Below are 18,624 nucleotides of genomic sequence, written 5' to 3' on the forward strand. Positions count from 1 at the left end.
ATAGGCACCTTGGTTACCCATGTGTCCCAGGTTTGAGACCTAACAATCAGCTTCATAAATGTGTGGGTCCTTACACTGCCAACAGCCCTGTGCAGAACCTCACCACCATCGGATATGTGTGGCTGGCCCAATTATTTGCATGCTATCCTTTTCTTGGTTAAAAAGATAATGAGATTCCAATTCTGGAGTAGTTCAACACTTGACCCAAACAAGATAAACTGTGTGTTCCCATTTTACTGGGCTCTTTTGAACTCAGATTCAAGTCTTCCTCTCATTTGCTTATTGTATATTTTATATATACATGCATTTGTTTAATACATATATATATATGTACTCTGTGAACCTCACTATTGCTTCTTACCGATAGCTTCTTCAAATGCAAATAGGACCGTCTTCCCCTGGTCTATCAGCTGTTTGCTTCTGTTTCCCATCCACTTGAAGCCAGTTAATGTTTCCTAAAGGGATGATCCAAAAGAAAAAAAGAACTGTTTTGGTGCTGAGGATGCGGCTCAATTGGTAGAGTGCTTGTCTAGGCTGGGTTCAGTCCCTAGTACCACATACAGTGAGTGTGGTGGTGCGTGTCTGTAACCCTAGCACTGGGCAGGTGGAGGCAGGAGGATCAGAAGTTCAAGGACATCCTTGGCTACATAGGAAGTTTAAGGCCAGCCTGGGCTATATGAAACCTTGTCTCAAAATATGAAAAAAAGAAAAAAATGAAAAGAAATAGAGAAATCAAAGTCACATAAACATCTTACCTCAAAATGAAAGCCCTCCTTCAAGGCAATGGCCCGCAAGATTTTGGAGGAGACAGTGCTGGACAGCATGTATATGTCTTTGAGGGTACTTCGATCTTGGTTCTTTTCTTTCCAGGAAGTGAAGAGCCACCATCCCAGCAGGGCCCCCAGCTCATTGCCTGAGAACACTCTCCACTCACCACTGCAAGAAAACAGGCCCTTTGATCTAGCAGCCTTCAGGAAGGCACAGAAGTCCCTGGAGCTAGGCATATGAAGCTCGGCACACTTTCTATAAATCTGTCCCAGTCTTTAAATAACTGAGCTGAAATGGACCAGCCACATCGCAAACATCTGAGCCGCTTCTCTGAATCAGCCAAGGATGCTTGCATTTCCATCCTTGACAAAGCTGTAGTTTGGAAAAGTACCAGGCACTCTTATAATACGCTTTGCATAGACCACATGGTCAGACTTGTCTTCAACATTATGTCAACACCTGTCTGTTCCCCGGAAGTTTAACACTGCCTTGAAGGTCCAGGGCTTTATCAAGTCCACTGGCAGAAAATGAACTGCAAAGCCAGCATTGTGAAAAGGACTTTGTCTTCTCAGGCATGGAGACCGTCCCATACTAAATTCAATTATAAAATGTGGGGGTCGCGTAGAGTCACTTCAATCCCCAGCACTCCAGAGTGCTTTGCTCTGTGTTACATGAGTCAAGGATATGATCCCCTGCCCTTGGGCTCAGCAAACTGTCCCCTGCAACCAGAGGTTCTGTTGTAAAAACAAATATAATTACCTGGAAAACTCCCACGTGGACTCAGCCTCCCCAGAAACATATTATCGCTAAAGATGGCATTCTGTCTATTTTCCGTGACACACAGAAACGAAGCCAATCTCACCTGTCTTGCTTTTCTGCTACAGCGAGTCTGTCAGCATCTGGATCATTGGCTAAGATGACTTTGGCCTTGATTTTGTCAGCCAGCTCGAAAGATAAAGTCTGAAAACAAGGGCAGAAAATAAAAGATTACTTAAGGAAAACACGGAACACATCTTAGTGTTCACAACGTGCGTGTGTTCTTAGGAGCTAAAAAGGGCTTTCCCCCAAACTGGGGCAGCAGGTTTTGTGTTTTGTTTTGTTTTGTTACCCGAGACAGGGTTTCTCTCTGTGTAGCTTTGGATCTCGCTCTGTGGCCCAGGCTGGCCTCGAACTCACAGAGCTCCACCTGCCTCTGCCTCCCGAGTGCTGCGATCAAAGGTGTGCACCACCACCGCCCAGCTAGCTGCAGGGTTTTGTTGGTGTTGTTTTGCTTTCTGGTTTTTCGCCCGGGAGCTGGTTTTGCTCAGTTGGATTTTATTTTCTCTTTCTAGATTAGAGGTCAGACGTACAGCCAGCCCATCCCTGCCCTGTGACCGCACACAACGGTGGCAGCCTTGTGGCTGGACTGTGTGTGTCTGGCCACACAAACTAGACCAAACCAACTTTCTCTGTGTCACTATTATCTAACCTTTCAGAATGGTTTGTGAGCCATACTGTCACTAATGTTCTTTAACAATAAATAATAAAATTAAAAACCCCTCTCCATCCTATTGTTGTTACTTCTTGGCAATAAAGGAACTGTCCATTAAAATTTAATTTAATCTGAGCTGGAAAGATGGCTCTGTGATTAAGAGCTCTTCCAGAGGACCCAGGTTCAATTCCCAGGATCCACAGGGCAGCTCACAACTGTCTGTAACTCCAGCTCAACGGGGATCCAACACCCTCACATAGACAGACATGCAGAAAAAACACCAATTCACATAACATATAAATAAATAAATAAATAAATAAATAAATAAATAAATATTTTTAAAAATTAAATTAAAGAATAATTTAGATTGTAGCTTTTATATCCTCTTATAAGATGTCAAGTTTGAAAGATCCTTTAAGAAATTTATGACCATCCAATATACGTATTTCTAGAGATATAACTCGTTTTTTTTTTCAGCACAACAGAACCCCACAAAAACATAATGTACTTGATAACAATGTTAGACCAGTGGTTCTCAACTTTCCTGATGTTGTGACCCTTGAATACAGTACCTCATGTTGCGGTAACCCCCAACTATAAAATTATTTTGGTTGCTACTTCATAACTGTGATTTTGCTACTGTTATGAATCATGATGTAAATATCTGTGTTCTGATGGTCTGAGGCCACCCCTGTGAAAGGGCCAGTTGACCCCAAAGGGGTTGTGACTCACAGGTTGAGAACCACTGGTTGAGAGTACAAAAGGTCTATTATTTAACAAAAGTGGGTTACCAAGACACCTTTACCCTCCTCAGGATTCGGGTATTTGACAGTCGGAAACTCCGGGTCTGGATCTTTCTGTTGGGGAACAGCTTCTGGAGGAGCAAGGTCAAAGGCCTTGAATGCCAGCTGCACAAACTCATGACCCACACCGTGGACAGAGGTGTGCACAAACTTCACAGCGCTCTCCTTGTTCACACTCCTAAATGAGACAGACTGGAAAGTGAGAAAGGACAGAACAAGGCTCTCCAGAGGGGAGGGCTTAGGAAACAGCCAGGGCTGGGCCCTGCACACTGTAAGGAGACTCTTTAATTATGTTGATGGTGCAGCTGTGAGCCTTTCAGAGCGACCTAAGCTATGTCCTCCACACAGACTCAAAAAGGACCAATGACCTGAAAGACTCAGCATCACCAAATGCAGATGCAAAAGCTCAAAAGGCATAATTCCTCCCTTGTGATCTTAGGATAGAGTGTTCGAAAGTATGAAGAAAACCCAGAAACCAAAACTTAAAGACAACCAAATATTAACAAAATAATATATAAAGACAACAGACAAGCAAATACATCATAGAAAAGACAAAGACGTATCAAAGAAACATGAAGAGAGCTTTTCATAATGAAGGGATGTAAGGGAAGATGAGATATCACTCTCACCTAACAAATGGGAGGAAATGATAAATTTGACAATGCTGAGCACGGGTCAAACATGGGGTCCCATGTCATTACCACAGGCTGCAGGGGTGGTGCCAACTACTCTAATATTCTTGGAGGGCAGTTTGCTGATCACCTGCAACCTTGTAAATGCATATACATTATATATTACATATATTGTGATATATATTATATACTATGCAAGAAGATTTTATACACACATGCATACACACGCGTGTGCAACTACTGGTTCTCATGCTACCTTCAGTGATTAAAAAATACCACTGTCAAGAGCTAGTCTGTAATAAGCTTGAGCTAATGGCCATACAGTTCATAAATAAAAAAAAATATCTCTGTCAACTCTTTATGTTTGTAAAAGTAAGTGAGAAGGGCAGAGGGGAAGATCACAGATCTATCTTGTTTACACTACATACCTATGGGAGGAAAAAGACAACCACATTTTTAGATTCCTTTTGTAGAGAAAAACAAAATTCAATGACCTGGGAACTCAGATCTCTAGCCCATGGTCCAGGGAGACTTTTCAGCCAGTGTGGGATTGGACTCTCTGCTCCACACTAGAATTGCCAGGCCCAGGCTGTCTAACAAATACAGCACCAGACAACCCAGGTGTTCGGTTTCTGGCTGAGGGACAATGAGGGTAGTGGGACCCAAGTCCTCCCAGAGAACAATAGCACTAGCCACCATGCTCAGTACCTGGTTGTGAGTATCACGTTTACCCCAGGCTGAACAAATGGGCACAGCAGCATTGGGTGGCCACACTTGGGTACTGGGAAGTGGAACTTAAGTCCTCACACCTGTGTAGCAAGTGCTTACCCACTGAACCACATCCCCAGCCCTGAAAGTTTTTTGACTACACACACACACACACACACACACACACACACACACACACTCACTCATATATATTTACAGCACTTCAAACTGTGGCCCATGGGTTGGCCACCGGCTTTTGTAAATAAGGCCAGTTTAAAGTGGCTTCCCTGACTGGTCACCTGTGCTGTTTGCTACTAGAATAGCAATTCTAAGGGGTGAAGACAGGCTCCATGTAACTGGCAGTCACCAGGACTTGTTATCAGTGCCTTTAAGAAAAGGTGGCCAGCTCTGCTGGGGCCCTTATACATGTGGATACAATGTATCCACCAAGTAAAGGGACATAACCAAATGCAGACATAGACTCCAGCTGAGTCGCACTGGCCCAAGCGAAGCCCCATCCAGTTACCTGTGGAAACAGTATCTTTTAAGGTCTTCAAAGTAGTCCTTACTGATGGAAGCGCTAGGGTTGTGAAGCAGGGGACTGCTGTCAATCAAAGACTCGTCCCAAGCCTGTGGCCAGGGCTCTAGATTTTCTTCAATAGCTTGAGAAATGCCTCGATCGTGTGGCGAGATGATCTGGGCACCATTGTCCCAGTAGACCTAGAGAAGCCAGGAATGCATTTAGCGGGTTCAGGGTGCAGAGCACCCACTCCCAAACAGCATAGGGGTGGGGCTCCTTGTAAGAGCACTGGGCAAGAGGAGAGGGCAGGGGTGTACCTTATAGCCATTGTCCTGCTTCGGGTTGTGCGAGGCCGTGATCATGATCCCGGCACAGAGTTTCAGATGTGACACTGTGTAGGGCTGGACAGGGCAGGAGACAGTTCTTAACAAAAATCAGTCAGAATGGAAATACCTAATATACATGGTTTAGAATCACTCATCCCCCTTCACCACCCTAATATCATAACACACCACTCAGCATCCTGTGTCCCATCCAAGCAACATACAGCATCCCCCTCATCTGTGGTTTTGTTCTCTTTCAGGTCCTTGTGGTCCAGGAAGAAGAATTATCTGTCTTAACTCCTTCAGCGGAGCCCACACTCACATGACTTCACTCCAGGATACTGCTACAACTGTTGTGTTTTATTGTTAGTTACTGCTGCTAGTCCTTTATAGCCCTAACCCATAAATTAAACTGTAGGCCATGAGCTGTATCAACTTTTATATTGTCTGCAGCTGCCACCATCAGGGAATACTTCACCTGTGGCTAAGAAGAGATTATTATAATCTCATCACTCTGGGAACTCACGGGCTGCCCAAAGTCCCAGAGTGTTCATCCTCACAAAATAGGTGAACTATTTCCTAGGCATCCCCTCCTTCCGTCTTCTCTTTTATAGAGCCAGGAAAGTCTTTGAAGACAAAGACGGGCCAAGCGGGCCAAGCCTCTATTCTGTGTTAGGCTTTTAGGAGCAGTTCAGCTGAGATTCATTCCAGATGAGGACACAGAGGCTTCCAGTCTGAGGAAACAAAACCAGCTGAGGAATTGGTGAGGTGAGGTTGGATGTGGCTCATTCTGTTTCTCTGACCTTTTCAGTGTTCACCCCAATACCTGGCTCCAGGTTTGTTTTTGTTAATAAGACCTTTTAAGACTCATGGTACATCTATTCATATATATGTATAGTTTTTTCGAGACAGGGTTTCTCTGTGTAGCTTTGTGCCTTGCCTGGAACTCTCTCTGTAGACCAGGCTGGCCTTGAACTCACAGAGATCCACCTGGCTCTGCCTCCCAAGTGCTGGGATTACAGGCGTGCGCCACCACCGCCCGGCACATCTATTCATATTTAAAGCTGGTACATCAACTTGTTCAAAGACACAGTAATATAATGTTTGAGAGATTTAGACTCAAGAGATTTCTAATTGTGATAGCTGCAGTAAAGAACTACCTACCAATTTAAAAAAAAAGAACATTTTGCTAATTTGCCAAAAGATCCATAGAATTTATGGAGGTTTGAAGAAAATGATCGCCAAAGAGAATGGCACTATTAAGAGATGTGGCCTTCTTGGAGTAGGTGTGGTCTTATTGGAGGCAGTGTGCCACTGTGAAGGCGGGCTTTGAAGTTTCCTATGCTCAAGCCACACCTAGTCTCCCAGTTCACTTCCTGTTGCCTGTGAGTCAAGACGCAAGAACTTTCGGCCCCTTCTCCAGCACCACCTCAGCCTGAATGCTGCTTTGGTTCCCACCATGACGATAATAAACTGAACCTCTGAACTGTAAGGGAGCCACCATAGTTAAATGTTCTCCTTTGTAAGAGTTGCTGTGGGGTGGAGAGACGGCTCAGAGGTTAAGAGCATAGACTGTTCTTTCAGAGGTCCTGAGTTCAATTCCCAGCAACCACATGGTGGCTCATAACATATATAATGAGATCTGATGCCCTCTTCTGGCCTGCAGGCAACATGCAGACAGAACACTGTATACATAATAAATAAATAAATTAAAAAAAAAAAAAAAGAGTTGCTGTGGTCATGGTGTCTCTTCACAGCAGTATTAACCCTAACTAAGACAGAAGTCAAACAAAATAAATGACACCTTACTTTTCCTTTGGTGCTGGAGCTGGACCCCAGGGCTCCGCCTGTGCTACCACTGAGCTACAGCCCAACCCTTATTAGACTCTGAGAAACCAATTTGGAATGGAAAGCTGCGCATCACAAGCACATTACTAGGATGTGGTGAAACTGCCTCAGGAGAGGGGGTTAGCCCAGCATACGTCAAGGATTGTGTGTCACCAAAACAGCCAAGCCCAACAGTACCGAGGCTCATACAGAGTCCCACCCCAGGTCCTGTGACAAGAGGTTGGGAAGGAAATGGTTTCTTACCACAAATGGGGTTGGGGTTATATCGGAGAAGAGATGCACGGGAACCCCCTGGCTGATAAATGCAGTGGCGGCCAGCCGGGCAAACCTAGAAATGCGGAAACAGGACAGAGTCGGGGTCAGGGCTGCTTGTGCAGTGAACAAGCATGTGGGGGTGGAACCCAGGGCTTCATGTGCGCATGCGCACTAGGCAAGCCCTCTACAAACAGGGCTGCGGCCCTGGCCCCTCCCACCGTGCACGGTAGCGAAAGAAGGAGGATTTTTTTTTCTTCTGATGTTTACACTGGTCCAGAACACCAAAGCTGAGGACAGCTCTGAAGTCCTCTCACGCCTTTCGTTTAGGATAAAGGCCTCACAGGTCACCTTGCCACAGGTCCAAGGCCACTGAGGATGTAAGCCAGGCCTGCGTTAAAGTCTTTCACTGTCTCAGCCCACCTCAGTGGTTCTTGCTTGGGCTCCTCTGTCCCTCACAAGGTTTCTGGTGTGGAGGCATGGTCAGTTGTCATGCTTGGGAGAGGGATGTGCTACTGGCAATTAACAGAAACGAGTGGGTGGAGGCCAGAGGAGCTACTAAACACCTTGCAAAGCATAGGGCAGGCCCCACAACAAAGGATGGTCCAGCTGCTGTGGCATCATATGTCGCTATGCAGAGGTGCTTTATAGGATATGGGAACCAAGCCTGGTGGTGTGTGCCTGTCATCAGAGGGAGACAAGAGAATCATGAATTCCGTACCGGTGAGAGCGAGTGAGAGCTAGTCTCCAAACTGAAACGATAAAAAAGTGCCTGAGAAATGGCACGCAGCTTTGACCCAAACCACATGCCTTGTTATACAGGTGATTTGAGCACCTTTGGGTTTGGGAGTTGAGGTTGTCTTAGAACCAGTCTTGGTGGATACGGAGACAATTTTAAATGCTCTCGATGTCATTTGGGGGATTCAAATCGTAAATACCCAATCCACGTTCAAAAAACGGCCACCATTACTGCCATCATTGTCTGCACCCTCTAAACAGGAGTCCCTTGGGTCTGGGACCGTCACCAAGCTTCAGGCTGAGAAGGGTGTCTGATCAAGAAAGGAAGAGGCCATGAAGCCTGTAAGCGGCAGGGAAGAGACCAGTTTGGACAGTTTTTCCCCCGTTGAGGTAAATATTACACTTTAAACACCCAAATAACTTGATATAAAATCAAGAATTTTAAAGCTGCAAGCAGATCTTACCCCATCATTTTTGTTTGTTGTTGAGACAGAGTTTCTCTCTGTATCCCTGTCTTAGAAAGTGCTTTGTACACCAGGCTGGCCTTGACCTCACAGCCTAAACCATCTTTTTTTTGTTTTGTTTTGTTTTGTTTTTGGTTTTTTGGTTTTTTCGAGACAGGGTTTCCCTGTGTAGTTTTGCACCTTTCCTGGAACTCACTTGGTAGCCCAGGCTGGCCTCGAACTCACAGAGATCTGCCTGGCTCTGCCTCCCAAGTGCTGGGATTAAAGGCGTGTGCCACCACTGCCGGGCCTAAACCATCATTTTTAACAGCTAAGCAATTCTGCAATTATGGGTTTAAAATCAAGTTATTCAAAAAGAAAAATCAAAGGGCTGGAGAGGTGTTTCAGTGGTTAAGAATCTGTACCCTTCCTTCCTTCCTTCCTTCCTTCCTTCCTTCCTTCCTTCCTTCCTTTTTTCCAGTCAGGGTTTTTCTGTGTAACAGCCCTAGCTATACTGAAACTAGTTTAGTAGTTTTATAGACCAGACTGGCCTCAAACTCAGAGATCCATCTGCCTCTTCCTCTGAATGCTGGGTTAAAGGCATGCACCACCATGCCCGGTTACCCCTACTGTTCTTACAGAGGCTGGTAACTACCTGTAACTCCAGCTCAAGGGGATCTAATGCCTCTGGCCTCCATGAGCACCTACCTGCACACACATGCACATATCCACCTGTACACACATAATTAAAAATGTTTTTTAAAAAGGCGAATTATTGAAATGGTGATTGAAAACAAAAGTATAAAAGAAACTACGAAAAAAATCCTTTTTTGAAAGATTTCTCCAGGTTCCATCCCTAATGCCCCTCAAAAACCTAAATACCTTTTGCTACTGCCTCCGCTGGCCGGGTGAGCTCTGGCATCGAAACTGATCACCACGCCTCTCTGCTTCAGGTCACTGAACTGCTTTTCCAGATACCGGCAAAATCCCTGCAAATAGCCCAGGGGTTAAAAGCACAGATTTCATACACATGATATTAAAATCAACCCAAAATTATATTTTCCCCATTTCCACAGGACAGATCATTCTTGGGGGGGGATGACACAGTAATTATTCAGACTGAACAGTAAGATGAAAACAGCTTATTTTTTACTGTCTAAGTTAGATGCTGTGCTGAACGTCTAGAATCAAATATCTCCAGGTTCAGAATTTCCATTGTATAGATGGGAACACAGAGAAGAGCCGGGGCAGGCCCAGTTTCAGACCCACAGAGCAGCAGAACGTGGCTGATACCCAGGTCTGATGAGAGGTGGTTTAATGTCAGCTGTATGGCCAGAAAATGGGTTTGAACTCCACTCTGCCACCACTGAGGAACAGACAAGTTCCTCAGTCTTTCGATGCCTCAGTCTCCACATCTATAAAAAGTAACAGCAATAACAGGTACCATATGGGGCTTTTAAAAGACTTATGTAAAATGAAAATGTGCAAAGTGGGCCTAGTTGGTTACATGCTTGCCTTGTAAGACCGAGGATCTGAGTTCAATCCCCAGAAGCCAAGTTTCAAAAAAGAAGTTAGGTATGGTGGGACATGCTTGCAATCCCAGTACTGGGGAGGTGGAGGCAGCTCCTAGATCCCTGGGGCTTCCTGGCCAGCCAGCCTAGCCTACTTGGTGAGTTCGAGGCCAGTAAGAGACCCTGTCTTAAGAGAAAGGGTGGAAAGTGCCTGAGAAATGACCCCCAAAGTTATCTTCTGGTCTTCATGCGCGCGCACACACATACACAATATCTAGTGTACATTGTATACTAAAAATACACTGTAGGCATTTTGCTTAGGGTATTGCTTGAATCATCATTTTCTCCAAAGAGCTTACTTATTCCTTGCTTCTTCTACAGTGCCAGCCTAGAATTAGTGTAGTCGCTTCAGACATTCCTCTCTGCTCTGTGACGTAAGTTTGTGGGGGAACCAAAACAGCTTGACCACACAGCTGCCATTGCTGTGTATAAATAAAATGTTGTTTGGCCAGTAGCCAGGCAGGAAGTATAGGCGGGACAAGCAAAGAAGAGAATTCTGGGAACAGGAAGGCTGAGTCAGGAGAAGCTGCCAGCTGCTGCCATGAGTAACAACATGTAAGATCTGGTAAGCCACAAGCCAAGGTATAGATTATAGAAATGGGTTAATTTAAGATAATAAGAACTAGATAGCTAGAAGCCTGAGCCATTAGGCCAAACAGTTTAAATAATATAAGAGTCTGTGTGTTTATTTTATAAGTGGGTTGTGGGACTGCTGGGGCTTGGCGGGAGCTGGAGAGAAACTATATAGCTACATGCTATGACAGGCTTAGAAGCTCAGACTCAGCTTCTGGGACAGGCTTACTGGCAGGCAGCACCCACACCCAGGAAAAGCCATAAGCTGATCCCACCGAGGGAAGGCTTGCATCTAAGGGGAAGTACCTAGCATCCCAAACATTCCAACCATTAGATAAGATGTCTGAGTCTAGCACATACCTATTTTGTTTTACAGATACCCCTAGACAAATGTCAGTTAATCAGGGTCCTGAACTCTGGAAATCCACTCATCCCAACCTCTGCTTTGATGAAAACTTTACCCTGCCTGAGCTCAGGGCTCTCTGCTCTCACCGCTACATTGGACAGAGAGAGAGAGAGAGAGCAAGCTTGGAGCTTGAAAATAAAGGCTCTTTGCTTTTACATATGGGATTCGGTCTCTGTGGTGGTCTTTTGGAGGTCCCCAAGATCTGGGCATAACAAGTTAGAGCAGTGGTTCTCAACCTGTGGGGCATGACCTTGGGAAAACACATATTTCAGATGGTCTTAGGAACCCTGAATTCATTTTTGCTGCTATTTCATAACTGTAATTTTGTTACTGAGCAGTGTCTCAGTTCCTAAAACCATCAGAAATATGTTTTCTGATGGTTGTGACCCACAGATTGAGAACCATTGAGCTGGAGAAACCCAGTATGTTTTATACAATTTTGACAATTAACTGATGAAAATCTATTGGTTTGTTGGTTTCTGATACTATTTTCCAGGAATCTAAAGGAGGATCTGGGATCAGTCCATTTGCAGGGCATAACTGGCTACACAAATCAAGGCTGAGCACTTTGGGGCTATCACTCCCTGCCCCAAGCTGATGGAACACCCCAACACTGTATCTCGGGGTGAAACAACAGCACATTGGTCTCAGACACAAGACAGCAGTCAGCTTGGAGTCCAAACAATCTTACACTGGACGCCATCAGAGAACTCTAGTGAACTGGGCAACAATCATGTGTACTAATGCTCACCTCACTGACTAAAGGAAGTCTTACAGATTATGAATTATAACTACGATTTTGGTAGAGGGATACATCACAGCCTTGTTTCCTTTTCCTTGCAAATGCATAACTTCAGCACACCTGAAAGTGACTAAGAAATAAGGGCATGTATCTATTGGTTTTATGGGTTCTCAAGAAGGAGTCCAGATGCCTGACTCTTCACAGCTTACAATGATGACATCATGCCCGGCTCTCCAGGTCAACCCTTGTACTGTGACCTCAATGTATCTGGGGGTAAAAGGCACATAGCCTGAGTCTCAATTCTCACACCCCTAAACTCACTAGAAATCTCTGGGTCCTGTTGAGGATGAGGACCAGAGAATGGCCGAGGAAAAGAAGAATGATTCTGTGTTGATGAAGGAGGTTTTTGAAATGTTACTATAAAAACATGGCTTCAAAATATATAACTATGACCCATAAAATCTTTTTTTAAAAAAAGAGAGAAAATAAAACTATCTTTTAAAAAGTTATTATTCTTTAAGATTTGTTTTTATTTTTTAGTCATATGTATGTGTGCGTGTCTGTATGCGGGTATGCCACACGTGTGCAGGTGCCCCTGGGGGCCAGAAGAGGGTGCTAGACCCCCTGGAGCTGTGGTTATGAGCCACTGGATGTGGTTGCTGGGAACCAAACTCAAATCTTCTACAAGAGCAGCAAGCATTCTTCACCACGGAGCCATCCCTCCAACCCCTTTTCGTACTCTTTTAAATTATGGTTATGTGTGGTCCTGTGTATGGGTTTGTGCATGTGAGTGTAGGTGCCCATGGAGGTTGGAAAAGGGTGTCAGAGGCTCTGGAACTGGAGTTACAAGCAGTTGTGAGTCACCTGATATGGGAACCAAACTCAGGTCCTTTATAAGAACAGTATGTGCTCTTAACTGCTGAGCCATCTCTCCAGTCCCTTGAAACCATCTTATAATGGGATTAGCCCTGAGTTAGAACAGGCTACTTCAGAGGGCAGTGAGTTCTTAGTCACTAATGTATCCAGGTTAAGTTAAGTACTCTCAAGTGATCACAAGTACAGCATCAAAATGACACGAATTAATAATCTTCAAGGAAACCAGAACCTTCACCAGTGAGGCAAACATCAGGGGAGTTTTCCTCCAGTCTCTGCTCTATTTCTTTGAGGTGTTCTTCACTCACACCACATCTGCTCCTTTGCCAAACCAGGGCAATCTTACAGTATCCCTAGGCTTGGCCTCGTACCCAAAAGAGCAGCAGGAGGAGTGTCTATGCCACAGTGAAGGTGAGAATGTGACCAATCACACTGCACACCAGTGTTCTATCAGGGACCACCACCCACAGCTGGAGTGGCAGCCAGAGCTGGCCATTCGGGAAGTCCTCTCTCCTTCAATGCCGAGGTGATTCCTAAGATGTTAGAGATAAACCTGTTGCTTTCCTGAAACTTTCTCATCCCTGAGCACCCCTATGTCTCATGGAGAGCATTCCAACATGGATGAGTCAGTCACTGCAGAGTAGAGAGCTTCTAAGGACTGCTTCTGTGGGTGGCTGGTGGAATCAGATCATATATAAAGTTCATATTCATCATATTCATCATATTCGTCATATTCATCACGGTTTCAAAGGACTCTTAACTCATACTCTGAAGAGCTCCATTATTCTAGAGGAAAGGTGGACCAAAGGGTTCTGAGAACTTCCCTAACCACATTTCCTCATTTCTGGACATTAGATAGAGTTGAACACAGGAGAAAAGGCTCACGGTTAATTTGCAATCCAGAAAAACACTAACCATCAGGCCTCACAGTCACCAGTGTGACAGACTGGATTATCCAAAGATGGCTAGGGCAATCTATACCCCACCAGGTGATGATGGCCTTCTCTTTTAACAGACTGAACATGGCAGGAATAAGTTACTTTGTTTGAGTCAAAGCTCATTAATACAATCCAATACAGCTTCTGGCTGGCACATTCTTTAGTCAACAGCTCTGTATAAGAAAAAAAAATCTCCACAAGGGAATCCATCTTAGTCATATCAATTCCCCATGCCTGACAATCAGTAGGCATTCAATAAATTTGATAGAAGGTGGCTAGAAAGCTAATGAATGTTTAAATAAGGACTGCACAAGCCTCATTTTATAGATTAAATAGTGGGAACTTTCTCTACTTCACCAGACCCCAAAACATATCCATAATTAAAGCAAATTGAATCTATCAGATGCATGAGGACATACATCAGTAGTAATCAGCAGTGACCAAATCATGGTACCTGTGTGGTCTGGATGATAGTCAAATCATTCATTCGAGAAATCCCTGCTCCCATGGGAGCACGCAGGCCAGCTGTCCCAAACTCCATCCGGGCCCCAAAGCATTTCTGTAGCTCCACTTTATTATCCTCAGCAATGAGCTGTTTCACTGACTCCGAAGTTAAGGGATTCTGAAAGACAGATGTGGATGTATCAGACACAGCTTGGTTAGGAGAGGACAGAAAATCTGCCAAGTAGGCCATCCGCTTCAACACACACACACACACACACACACACACACACACACACACACGCACACGTAATTCTAACCTCTAGGCATAACCTGAATATATACAGGCTTTTGCATTTTCTGGTGTTGTTGATAGTATGATGTATCATTTTCTTTCTAGGCAGTTTTGGAGAAAGTGAACAAGGCGCTGTTTTAGAATAGACAGCTAGCATGCACGGGAGCTCCCAGACCCTTCAGTTACAACCCTGTGCTTGGGAAGGTATAGGGTTTCTTGAGTACTTTGTTTTCCCATCTGTAAAGGGGAACCAGCTAGAACCTCTCTTGCACAATTTAAATTATTACAACATTTTAAATTAGCTTGTCTTTGTCTGCCTGACACTGAGTTGTGATATTCATCTCCTTGTTTGAGGTCCTCAGACTTTCCCAGGGTGGTAGGTCAGTCAATTTAATCAAAACCTTACTTTCTTTTTCTTCTTTCCTTTCTTCATTGTATTATTTTTTTAAATTTATTTATTTATTATGTATACAGAAGAGGGCGCCAGATCTCATTACAGAGCCATCATGTGGGTGCTGGGAATTGAACTCAGGACCTCTGGAAGAGCAGTTGGTGCTCTTAACCTCTGAGCCATCTCTCCAGCCCCAAAACCTTACTTTTGTGGTGCTTTACAGTTTTGTTTTGTTTTTTATTTTTCAAAATGTTTCCTTTGTATCTGGCCAAGTTTCAATGACTTTAAGTCAGGCCAATAAATAGCTGATGTCTTTAGTAGTGTTTTATACTATAGAATAATTCCAGGACTTGGGGCAGAGGCAGGTGGATTTCTATGAGTTCGAGGCCAGCCTGGTCTATAAAGTGAATTCCAGGACAGCCAGGGCTACACAGAGAAACTCTGTCTTGAAAAACCAGTAAATAAATAAATAAACAAATAAATAAATAAAAAAGAAGAAACTGAGTGGCTTGTTTAAACTGATGCGCATTAGCCTAGTGCCTTTTCTATTACATTAATTAAAAATGGACGCGAACGAGCATGAGTCATTAAGTCGCCACACACTGCGTGGCTTTCTTTGTCTAATGACTGCAGGAACTATTAAGATTGGAGAAATAGAGTGATTACCTAATGCCACACGGACTTCTGAATTAAGAACTGAAGGGGGACTGAGTAAGCACTTTACCCCTGTGCTTCCACTAAAATGAACACCAGGCAAGATAAGGCCCCATAATTAAACTTTGAAATGTGGTCGCAATAAAACCTTGGCTTCCTGGAATCAAGCCAATGGTTCCTGATCATCCCAGGTTCAACAGGAACCTGAACCAACCTTCTAATTAAAAACAATAGATCCCAATCACAGAGAACACTCTTACCCATTAAACTGTCAGGTGCCCCCAAGGAGAGGCTCAGAGCTGGTATACAAAGGAGCTCAGCAGCCATCTGCTGAGTGGATGAGAAAACACAGACTTCCTGGCCACACCCAATATCCAGGGCTTCTCTGAGTTCTACGGTAACCTCAGAAGTCCTAATTGACCTTGGATATCTAGAAAAGACTCAGCAGCCTGAGAGAACAAAGCAGAGAGATAAAAAAGGTCAAGAGAGCAGCTGAGATGAGGTCCAACCCGGAAGTGATGGAAACTGACGAGAAAGGGAAGCCCAAGGTGGGGAACAGTGGCGGGTGCCAGCACGGGTGGGTTAGCAGCTTCCGCGCTTTCGGTTGGTGGGAGTTTCACTGAAAAAATGAATGGGTCCTTCCCAGAGAGTCACCTATCTCCAGTTAAAGAAACAGAGAGGGACGAAAGTCAGCTCCATCAGTAAAGTGCTTGTTAGGAAAGCTTTAAGACCCAAGTTCATATCCCCAGCATGCACCAACCAGCAGAGTTCACCTGTAAGACTAACCCCGGAGGTACACAGATTATGGGTAGTAGAGTGGGCTGTTCAGTTAAGCCGAGGTGGAGAGTGACTGAGGAAGATACTTGATGCCAACCTCCGGCCTCTGCACGGATAAGCACACATACACCTGCACACAACCACATAGACACAGACACATTCATATACCCACCCCACCCCCCCACCCCCGACACACACACCCACTCTGACTGGGAAAAAGAACATTGAAACATTTCCAAAGGAGAAAAGGGCAATTTCTACTCTCTACCTCTACCCACAGAGGTACCATTCCTAGGCAGATTTCATATTCTGTAGTAATTACATTTTCTGGTTTTATTTTATGGAATGTGATAACTAAGCCCGAGTCTCAACTTGATGAGATTGAGAATAAATATCTAGGAGAGCAAAGCTGCTCACTTCTCGGGTTTCCGTGAAGTAGCTTCCAAGGATAATTCGATCATGGGCTCTGACAGAATCAAAGGGTCACTCCTTTGACGGGTTCATAATATGGTGGCATTATGGGGAGGTGACAGAAGGCAGGAACGGGGAGCCAGTTGGAGGGTAGAGGTTCCTGGGACTTGTCACTAGGCAATCAGTTTTGTGGTGGCCTCTTCCTGTATTCTCCCTACTTCCCAGGCAGGATGACATGAGCAACTCTTACACCTCTCCACCAGGAAGGATAAAACCATCTCAAAGTGTGAGCAAAGCAGTTCTTTGCCCTCTGCTTTAGTCTAGGCCAGATACTTACTTAGGCAAGTGATCCAATAGCCCAGCACACAGAACAATACTTCATTAACTCTGGCTTTAGGAGAATCTACACAATGCAAGCTCAAGCTACCAAATTATCAGAAATGGAAACAGTTTCCTTCCCTTCAGCATCCTGAAGTTAACGGGTGGGGGGGGGGCTCCCTCAAGGAGTTGGCACTGGCATCCTGGAAACAGGCTGACATAGGTGTGAGTGAAGAACAGCTTCTGCTAGCCTTGTGACCTCTGTCTAGTCAACAAATGCTTCATGGACCTACTATGTGCCGGGTACTGTAGACCACAGGCGGCAGCAGGAACACACACACCAGCTACATATTTTTCAGGGGCCAGTGAAAAATTAAAATGAAGGATCCATATTTAACAACAGAGAATCTGAAAGTGGAGCTTTTTTAAAACTATGGCTTAGCCCACCCCGCCTCAGGCACCGGTTCAGCCTGTCTGCAACGGTCTCACCTCCTGAAGTCAGGCCTGGACACCAACAGACATTAAACAAACAAGCCTGCAAGGGGTTGCTGGTTTTGTTTCTTCCAGTCCCACTAAGAGCCAGGAAGCAAAAGACTGGGCTGTTCAGAGTGTGTTTGAGAGGAATAAATTGAACTTCGTAGACAGGGAAGACCTCAGTAAGTAATACCAACAGGAGAAACAAGGTCAACACAGGCAAGAGGAATATTATGGGAAACAGGAAAGCACAGTTCAGGGGAAAAAAAAAAAAACTTGTAGAGAGCAGAGGAAGTGATGTCCGGGGCTGGCCACCTGACTGTTTCAGCCATAAGACAGTTTACAGGGGAAAGGTGCAGCCGGGACCATAGCGTAACCTGTCACCTTCCCAAGTGAAGCCACTGTCTTCTGGGAAACTCCTGGTCTGCCTGGCGCACCAGGGACCCGTTGGTAAGCATGCTGTCAGGAAGGGTGGTCTAGACTGTGGAGGGGTCCGGGTTCCGGGAAAGGCAGGACAGAGCGGATTCTGAGTGGATGAAGATGCACAGCCCATCACAGAACCTCAGAAACCCTTTCGTGCCGGGACCTCCCGGAGCCCCAGTCCCGCTAAGTTCACCGGGCAGGGGCTCTCCTCTACCCTGTCTAGCAGCCCGGCGGGTCACAGAGATGTGCCGGTCCCCCAATAGACTTTTCCGAGCAGACTCGGTGCGGCGGGGCAGGAGAGGAAGGAAGCTGGGCCCCGCTGCACCCGGGACAAGCCCCGGCGCCCGGGAACCCTGGAGCCAGCGATCGGCCCTCACCCGGTCCCAGCGCAGCCACTGCGCGGTCTCCTGGTCCAGTCGTGCGTCCATGCCCGAGCCACTGACTCCCGGAGCTGGTGTCGGTGTCGCCGCTGCCGCCGCCATCCCGCCGCAGCCACCGCCGGGTGAAGGAGGCCGGGTCACCCTTCCGGCAGGGCGGGGAGAGGGCGGGGACAGCGGCGTAGACAGAGGGCTTGCTGGAAGAGGACGTGCAGCTCCGCCCGGCTCCCGACTTGTCCTTAGCGGTGCGCCTCCTGGAGGGCTAGGCTGGGAGGGTGGGTGGGGTGGGGTGGAGGCGGATGCCTGGTGGCAAGAGGAGCCCGGGGCCACCTTACCCTAGTCTCCTAGGCACACCCAGGGTCCTCCAGCAAGCATCACGTGTGCATGGTGCCCTTCGTGTCTGGGATGCTGGGATGATTGCACTCAGAAGCGGAGCTCTTTGGCGCTGGCCGGT

At 45.8% G+C, this 18,624-nt stretch overlaps 1 protein-coding gene across 2 annotated transcripts in view; it reads right to left on the reverse strand.

Moving 5' to 3' along the window:
- Positions 1-18,382, reverse strand: part of Pgm2 (phosphoglucomutase 2) — a 33,331-nt gene extending 14,949 nt beyond the window's left edge. The window contains exons 1-11 of one of the 2 annotated variants that reach the window (XM_036200841.1): positions 18,171-18,230; positions 15,651-15,839; positions 14,064-14,231; positions 9,389-9,495; positions 7,317-7,401; positions 5,220-5,303; positions 4,909-5,102; positions 3,031-3,220; positions 1,631-1,728; positions 756-936; positions 362-455 (exon numbers count right to left, since the gene is read on the reverse strand). In XM_036200841.1, the coding sequence (XP_036056734.1) occupies positions 362-455; positions 756-936; positions 1,631-1,728; positions 3,031-3,220; positions 4,909-5,102; positions 5,220-5,303; positions 7,317-7,401; positions 9,389-9,495; positions 14,064-14,150 (1,120 nt within the window). In that variant the 5' untranslated portion in view covers positions 14,151-14,231; positions 15,651-15,839; positions 18,171-18,230. Of the gene's footprint in view, positions 1-361; positions 456-755; positions 937-1,630; positions 1,729-3,030; positions 3,221-4,908; positions 5,103-5,219; positions 5,304-7,316; positions 7,402-9,388; positions 9,496-14,063; positions 14,232-15,650; positions 15,840-18,170 lie in introns of both variants that reach the window. The other variant, XM_036200840.1, reaches the window with a different exon arrangement.
- Positions 18,383-18,624: the final 242 nt, after the last annotated feature.

The sequence above is a fragment of the Onychomys torridus genome, chromosome 10 (assembly GCF_903995425.1).
Source record: "Onychomys torridus chromosome 10, mOncTor1.1, whole genome shotgun sequence".
Lineage (NCBI taxonomy): Eukaryota > Metazoa > Chordata > Mammalia > Rodentia > Cricetidae > Onychomys > Onychomys torridus.